Source organism: Pinus tabuliformis, chromosome 1_2, assembly GCF_031772625.1.
Source record: "Pinus tabuliformis cultivar Carrire ecotype Pingquan chromosome 1_2, CPIR1, whole genome shotgun sequence".
NCBI lineage: Eukaryota > Viridiplantae > Streptophyta > Pinopsida > Pinales > Pinaceae > Pinus > Pinus tabuliformis.
Window position 1 is genome coordinate 948,955,567 of NC_142298.1, and position 8,641 is coordinate 948,964,207.

At 35.4% G+C, this 8,641-nt stretch overlaps 1 protein-coding gene across 1 annotated transcript; it reads right to left on the bottom strand.

Moving 5' to 3' along the window:
- Positions 1-966: 966 nt before the first annotated feature.
- LOC149209097 (cell division cycle 20.1, cofactor of APC complex-like) lies at positions 967-4,490 on the bottom strand. Its single transcript, XM_089394214.1, has 6 exons — positions 4,233-4,490; positions 3,273-3,569; positions 2,550-2,819; positions 2,254-2,369; positions 2,011-2,110; positions 967-1,081 (listed from the first exon to the last, which is right to left on the bottom strand). The coding sequence occupies exons 1-6, from the start codon at positions 4,332-4,334 to the stop codon at positions 1,013-1,015; spliced, it is 954 nt and encodes a 317-aa protein (XP_089250340.1). The 5' UTR covers positions 4,335-4,490; the 3' UTR covers positions 967-1,012.
- Between the last annotated feature and the right edge of the window lie 4,151 nt (positions 4,491-8,641).

The window sequence follows — 8,641 nt, forward strand, 5'->3', positions numbered from 1 at the left end:
TACAGCTTGCATTTGAAACAATGTTCAAATAAGATTTGTGTTGGTGCTCATTAACCCCAACAACAAACATAGGTGCATCCTTGCTTGGAGCTGAGATAACAACTTTTTTAGCACCTGTCTATTAGAAATCAACAAAAAAAAATTATTATATGGAGTTCAAATTGTAATTTCCATTATTGCACTTTATACCGTTTGAAATTTACAAAATTAGATATGTTAATAGCCTTTCAAATATTTTTTCATGCACCACAAAAAAAATCATAGAATAGATTGTTCTCCAAAGAAACTGAAAACAAACATGTTATTTTTTAATCACCTCATCAATTTCGAATAGTCACAACTATGGAGCAATTTTAAGGTAACCTTTCATGAGGTGACTGCTCAATTTGAAAGAAGTTTCAACTTAGAATAGGGTTGGTTATGTCGATATCAGTCAACAGTGTCAATTTTATAAATTGAGAAAGAGCCAAAGCGGACATGCTATTGCCAAATCTCCTTGCTCATGTAGGGAGGGAGCGGTATTACTGATAAATGATATTTGAGGTAACTAAGGAGTTGTCACATGTAGGGAGGGAGCGGTATTACATGTGACAACTCCTTAGTTACCTCAAATATCATTTATCAACTTTTAGGTACATTGTATTTTTAATTAGTAGCATGTTGGATAAACTTTGAAGGAAAAAATCAATTATAATTGAATTGTGGAATGGTAATATTCAAACCTTCAAGTGAGCAGCTGTTTTCTCTTTGTCGGTGAAGACACCTGTGGATTCAACCACATACTCTGCACCGACCTCGCCCCATGGTATTTCCTCAGGATTTCTACAATTTTCAAACCAAAATGTGAATAGTTAGACAAATAGGAACAAATAGACAATGTCAGCACTTACACTCTGTTCATGCCTAAGCTCAAGCAATAATTGACCTAAGAAACTCTCATTGATCTCCATAAACAAGTGTTTTACTTGAAACCGAATACAGCAACAAATTTTTCTCCAAAGAGTAAAGTTTTCTAGTCTTTGACCTTGACTTCATGATGCTTCCACTGTCTGTGGACACTGTCATACTTGAACATATAATTCTGAAAAATAAAAAAGGTACAGAAATTACTGCAGAGATCTTGAGTGGGCAAAATATGGTAGAAGAAATCTATCAAACGAGTTAATAAAATATTCTTGTTTCAGTTTTTCCGTAAAACATATATGCTATTGGGAATAAATCGAAGAACAAAAAATGCAAAACGAAGAACAATCTTCAGGTAGATGATCCAAAATTCATCAGGAGAATGATGTGCAGATATGCCTAAATTTCAATGAAGAATTCCTCCTAGATAGATAAATAAGGAAGAAGAGAAAAATTGCTCATTTAAAAGGACTTTAGCAAGGAATAATGTATATATTACACAAGCGGACTTTGCCAAAGAATAATGTATTCATTATGCAAATGAACTCAAATATTCTTGAAAGATACCATATATAATGATCGAGCAGGATTTGAAGAGAGAAAATCAAGCCTTGATAACATTTCTGGCTTAACAGAGTGGGCTTTACAAAGAGATAATTTGGATGTAAAGATAGGAAAATCATGAGCCCTAGGTTTCACACTTTCATGACTACATGAAATTAATGGTAACAAGCTATATTTTATCACTTGACATGGTAAGGTGGTAGTCTCACTATTTGTTGCTCAGGTAAGACCCTGGTCATACTAAGTTTTGTTCAGGTAAGGTCCTGATCATAACTTCCCATGAAGAGAAGACATTTCAGACATTTCAGGTTTCTCAGGGCTATCTTGAAGCAACTGAGGTAATTTTTTTACTTGAGACATGCTATTGCCAAATCTCCTTGCTCATGTAGGGAGGGAGCGGTATTACATGTGACAACTCCTTAGTTACCTCAAATATCATTTATCAACTTTTAGGTACATTGTATTTTTAATTAGTAGCATGTCGGATAAACTTTGAAGGAAAAAATCAATTATAATTGAATTGTGGAATGGTAATATTCAAACCTTCAAGTGAGCAGCTGCTTTCTCTTTATCGGTGAAGACACCTGTAGATTCAACCACATACTCTGCGTCGACCTCACCCCATGGTATTTCCTCAGGATTTCTACAGTTTTCAAACCAAAATGTGAACAGTTAGACAAATGGGAACAAATAGACAATGTCAGCGCTCACACTCTATTCATGCCTAAGCTCAAGCAGTAACTGACCTACGAAACTCTCATTGATCTCCATAAACAAGTGTTTTACCTCAAACCGAATATAGCAACAGATGTTTCTCCAAAGAGTAAAGTTTTCGAGTCTTTGACCTTGACTTCATGATGCTTCCATTGTCCGTGGACACTATCATACTTGAACATATAATTCTGAAAAATAACAGAGGCACAGAAATTACTGCAGAGATCTTGAGTGGGCAAAATATGGTAGAAGAAAGCTATCAAACGAGTTAATAAAATCTTCCTGTTTCAGTTTGTCCGTAAAACATAAATGTTGTTGGTTATCTTAGAATGAGAAAACCTTGGAAGAGATAAACAGGTTTTATTTACCCTTTTATTAGATTGCGAGTCCCATAACTGTACAACAAAATTATTCAACCCAACGGCAATTTGCGTCCCATCGAGTGCCCAACTAACGCTGGTAACGGGGCCCTCTTCTTCATCTGCAATCAGAAGCTCAGATATAGAGCTATCAGAAGCATGCCACAAGTATATAGTGTTGTTCAGGGCTATGGACAAAACATTGGTGGAACTCCAATCCAATAGATTCAAGTAATAATCATCCAGAACATCGTGCGCATCCAGGGTTTTATCTGCAGACTGCAATCAACATGGATAACTTAAATTACTAGGTGAAAAAGAGGGACAAAAGACAATGGTCCTCAGATAGGCATGTCCAGTGTACTAATAACAAAAACCCCAAATACTATGTAGTTTTTGTGGTGTCCGAAGAGTATATCAATGGTTAAAAAAAAAAATGTTATCATGGCTTTGTTTGCAAAGGGGTACTTTTCCTGTACTGAAATGATTTCTAACATCATTCTGTTATAAAAAAAAATTAAGAAATTGGAATGGGTGTGGTAGCGATTTCAGCGTTACACATGAAAAAGAAAAAAATCTGTGTAGCACATTCCTCCATATGGGATAATGCTGTAATTGAAAATAGGATCAAGGGCTTTGATTCAATAACGAGTAAACATCAATGGTATTCAAGATTTGATTATGGAATATCTAGTGAAAATGACGGTAAAAAAATATGAAATCCAGGCCTACCTGAGCAATATATCTGCGTGCTCTTCTAGAAATAGGGAAATTAGCTAGCACATTTTCTTGTGAAGCCTGGGAAACAGTCGATGATTTTCCATTGAAAGAAAGAATTCTGTAATTGTTGTCCGCAGCACGGGCATTCTTCAATAAAGTGGCTGCCATCTCCTTCTTGTATGCTTTTCTGGAAGGGGAGGGGGAAGGGGAGAGGACATGGGTATCGTCACTGTCCTTTTGCTTTTGCGTGATCATGAATCTAGCTACCTCCAAATCGATGGATCCTCTTGCCGGGATAAATCTGTCGCTCTGTGATGGCAAAAACAATAAAACCAAATCCTGATTCACACTTCCAACTGAACGTACCAAAAAAGGGTATCCACTTAAAAAAAATTCGATGGTTGAGCAGAGAGGCTGATAACCTGTTGCCCCCTAGCCACATTTCACTGTAATAAACCCAATTGAGGGAATGACATGTTTGCAGCATATAAATTATCAGTAAAAACAAGGAGAGAATGCATACGTTGTGTTTATTCATTGAAGCACCCTGTTTCTGCGGAGGACGAAGACATCGCTCCCCTGTGGAAAAATTTCCTCTGATTGTTGTTGGCGGTCTGAGTGGCATCTGTTTCTTTTCATATGTAGGAGGGGGAAGGGGAGAGGACATGGGTATCGTCACTGTCCTTTTGCTTCTACATGATCATGAATCTAGCTACCTACAAATCGATGGATCCTCTTGTCGAGATAAATCTGTCGCTCTGTGATGGAAAAAACAATAAAACCAAATCCTGATTCACACTTCCAACTGAATGTACCAAAAAAGGATATCCACTTAAAAAAAATTTGATGGTTGAGCAGAGAGGCTGATAACATGTTGCCCCCTAGCCACATTTCACTATAATAAACCCAATTGAGGGAATGACATGTTTGCAGCATATAAATTATCTGTAAAAACAAGGAGAGAATGCATACGCTGTGTTTATTCATTGAAGCACCCTGTTTCTGCAGAGGACGGAGACATCGCTCCCCTGTGGAAAAATTTCCTCTGATCGTTGCTGGCGGTCTGAGTGGCATCTGTTTCTTTTCATATGTATTTTTGCGCGCTGCCAGGGTCGATGTGGTGTTCTGCTTGCGAGGAAACAGTATCGAGGCTTCGATGTGTTCCGTGGCAAAGGCATCTTGCCGCTGCTATTGAGCAGACTCTCTGGTCCTTGAAAATTCATGAACCGTTTCAGTTTCAGTTTCATGAACCGTTTCAGTTTTGGATCAATGATCAAACTTTGTTCAATCGTCTAACACCACAAATCCACGGTTAACAATAGGACACAGCGACGGCTGGGGCAATTCATTTCAAAGGGAAACACCTTACGGCATAAATATATAGGTTGGTTATATAAAAAAAGTAATTTTTTAATATTTAGATAAGTTTTATTTGTATAGGCTAGAAACATATTTTTTCCAATTACATAGTTCATTATAACTTTTCTTAGCTCATTAGAAATTTTGTTTGCACAATTTTGATGTTCATCACATTCCACTTCCATTCAACATATATTAATTATTAATGAACATGTATTGGTCAATTCTTACTTTGATGGAATTTTAATCACTTATGTCATCTTCCACTTCAACCATATTGAAATATTCACACACCAACCAATATGCTTTATACAATTTATCAACCATTCCTTTTAAAAAAGGACAATGTTCATCAATACCATTACAAATATAGATATTGGTTAAATATAATATCCAACCATCCAATTTAATAAAATCCAAAGCATCCTTTAAAAAGTTCAAAACCGCATCCAATAACTAATTGAGCAAGTTGAGGGGATTTTGGAGTTTTAATTTAACTCTTGCCTTCATGATAATTTAACAAAAAAATTATTAATACATAACCAAAAAAAATTCGAAGCATCATATTTCACAAAAATATTAAGAATTTTAGTTATTGAATACATAAAATATGAGGAATCTTGAGTAATATCCTTCTATTTCCATGGTTTTTTCAAAGAGTTAATGAAAAATAGGATAGTACATGATAAGCATAACGTCCTTCTATTTCTATGGTTTTTTAGAGGGTTAATGAAAAATACGATGGTAAATAATAAGCAAGGATAGTAATATAATTTATGTTATTTTTAATAGTATTATTATTAGTACTTGCCTTGTCATGTACTATAATAGTACATGTTTTTTTGTCAAAGTGTTTTTATTCTCTATTATTTTGTTGAGTTTTTCTAATTTTAACTAAAGTTCCGTGAAAATATTGAATATTTTTATTTCCCTTGTAAATTTAAAAATATTTTTCTAATTTTTGGAAATCTTATTTCCAATTTTCGAATGGCTAAGAAAGCCTTGATGGGAGATAATTCTCCTAGTGGAGAGATATTCATTTTTGGTATTTATTAGTGCCCCACAAATTATTTAAAAAAAAAAGGGCTAATTTTGTGAGTTCTCATTCCGTCGGTGAGTATTGTGGCACTCTTGTGCTTGACATTGTTATTTCTCTACTCGATGATGTCAGAACTGACATGGGCGACGGAAGGGGGGGCTGAATAGATATGCAAATAAATTATCTGCGGAGGAGTTTGTTAAAGAGAAGGGACTATATTGAGTCACACTGTTTTCCTCCACACTATATGCAATGTATATTTTGAAATTTCAAAAATTACTGTGCAAATCAAATGGAAATCAATATATTCAATGTTTAATAAGCTTGTTTAGAACAACTAATAGTGAGTTTCATTTACAAATGCTTCCAACGTTGTCGAGTGTTCAAGGTTTCCCTTTTCCTAAACATGGAATAAGAACTTTTCCCATCCTGCATAATTTTATCGTACACCTACCTCTTTGATTGGCAGAGTGCAACAACAATATAAGACAATATAGGTTCAACCATGGGGACTTCACTCAATGAACATCTGACATATCACGCAAGTTCATGGCATAATAAACAATACCCCTAATTTGACTACATATTGGAAAATACCTCTAAAAATCACATTATTTAACCCCCTATCAATATGAACCTAATACGCCTTCCCAATTTAAAAACCCATACCTTCACTATGTATTGTAGGTATCCATTTTTTCATTAGCATATTCTATACCTCTTTATAATTTTTCATTAACATTGACCTCCATTTTTTATACTTTCCAATATAAAAACCCTTTACCCCCTAATATATGCTCAATATATTATGTCATTTTCTCCTCAATATATATCTCCCAATATAAATGCATGTGGTATAATATTTCTCTTGCAGTGAAGCTCTTATGAGTTCAACTAACTATCAAATTTGGTGGAAGAAGGCTTCATTGTGCCCATATTTTAGTTGCACACAATCACACCTCTGCACTCAAAGCCACCGTACATAGTTTTGAGAACCCCGCAGATCAATTTTACTAGAGCTCTTCTATGGAAGAAGGAGAAAGGTTGTACAAAAAGTGCGAGAGAAAGGGTGTGCAGAGAAATTGTGTGTAGGGCTGAAGAAATATGCAGACGAAGCTTTATGTATTAAGTTAATATGAAACTAATATGATTTTGATCTATCATAGGTGTAAGAAAACAAGCGAGAAATTACATTTTGGTATAATAAAGTGGGGTCATTAGATAGGGAAAGTGAAAATTAGAAGATTCAAACAGGTGCTTGCTCTCGTTATCAATGAAGAAGTGAATTTCTTTAGAATATTTACTCTCTTGAGGATAAAGGATCGGATGCTCACTGTGGGACGTGATCAAGTGTGCGAGAAGTGCAAAAGAAAGGGTGTGCAAAGAAATTGTATGTAGGGGTGTTCGTTAAGGAGAAAGAACTATATCAAGTCATTTTTTTTCCTCCATACTCGACAAAAATTATATTTTAAAATTTTAATAAATTTGTTGACACATAATCCTTGGGATTGGGTGAATATGTGTAAAATAATCTAAATAGAAAATAAGAAGAGTTGGAATATGAAGAGACACTGGTGGATAAAGCCCAAGATTATCTTTGATCTGAATTTAAATAGGAATGCAACATATTATAGATATAACCATAAATACAGATATGCATCAGAAATAACACTTCCTTTCATTAATATCAAATAATGAAATATGCTTACAAACAGAATGGAAATGAGACTATCTTAGGCAATGGTAGCTTATCTCTGAGAAGAGATGTGGTGGCAACATGCCTCTGAACTGAGTTACAATGAGGCTCAAGGGCCTTTTTATATTGAACAATAAGAGAAAACCCTAAACAACCAAAACCCTAACCCGAGGAGATGTAACACGAAGAGTTGATGGACCCCATTGGGGTTAGTTTGGAAGCCAACTTCCCGGGGTTGTAACTTGGTCATATTATCTCTATTTGATGCGCATGATACCTCATTGGAAAGATATCCCCAAGGAATACAACCAAAAACATGATTTCAACAAAATATCCCAAAGGAATATTGCCAAAAAAACGTCATTTAGGGCCTCAAAATGGCTCCAGGAGTTTAGGAGCCAAAAAACTACCAAAAATAGTAAATTGTGCTACAATTAAGAAAACTAAAAAAATGAAAAAAACAATGGTGGGGGTCCAAGTGGAATAGGTGGGTGGTCACTAATATCCACCTGGATCACTCTCCCTCCATGTATATATATATGATCATCCTTAATGTTAAAACATGATTCAGTTTGAGGAGCTACCTCCTAGCCTAACCAGTGACATGGTATTAGAGTCGGCTCCATTTTTGACTTCCCTCTATGCCCTTGTAACTCCATCCTACCCATGTACATATTTCTGTAGAAGTGTCACCTTTGTCCTGCAGTTAAAAAAAAAAATTTTGTTGCCTCCTCATTGGATTTTCTAGGGTCGTCTTCCTTATTTTGGGAGACTGGTGAGCAAGAATTATTGGTTGCTACAAGTTGTTGTGCTACCTAGAGGTGTTGTGTGACTCTTGTTCAAGATTCAATGGAATTTTTATGTGGTAAGCCTATTTAGAAGCCTATCAATTTGACGATTGATGAATGAATGGCAGTTGTTATATGAAAATTTTTTCCCTGAGAAGTGAAATCATGCTTTTTTTCCCCATGTTAATTAAAAAATGGGGCTTCATTACCCCGCAGGGTGATTGTGTTAAGATTTTTTTTTAAATGGTTTACACCACACCTCTCTTTTGCGTTGATTGGGCTATAGTGGGGTTCCTCCCATACTCCGCATGGTATATAACGCCTAAGGTTTCTCCTCCCATGAATTGTTGAATCTCTCGCTCCCAGTTTGGTTGGTCATATTACATTTTGCTTTAAAATTGTTGTATATTACATATTACCCATAATATATCCAGCTTGATACCACTGTGGTTCAACTTCAATACGACTCCACACCTTACACTGATTATAATATATAATT

Coding starts and splice junctions, on each gene's coding strand:
- LOC149209097 (XM_089394214.1), bottom strand. CDS start 4,334: ATGCCACTCAGACCGCCAGCAACGATCAGAGGAAATTTTTCCACAGGG. Junction 3,570..4,232: donor CTTCAATGAATAAACACAGC/GTATGCATTCTC, acceptor TTGCCATCACAG/AGCGACAGATTTATCCCGGC. Junction 2,111..2,253: donor GTTGCTATATTCGGTTTGAG/GTAAAACACTTG, acceptor TGAAAACTGTAG/AAATCCTGAGGAAATACCAT.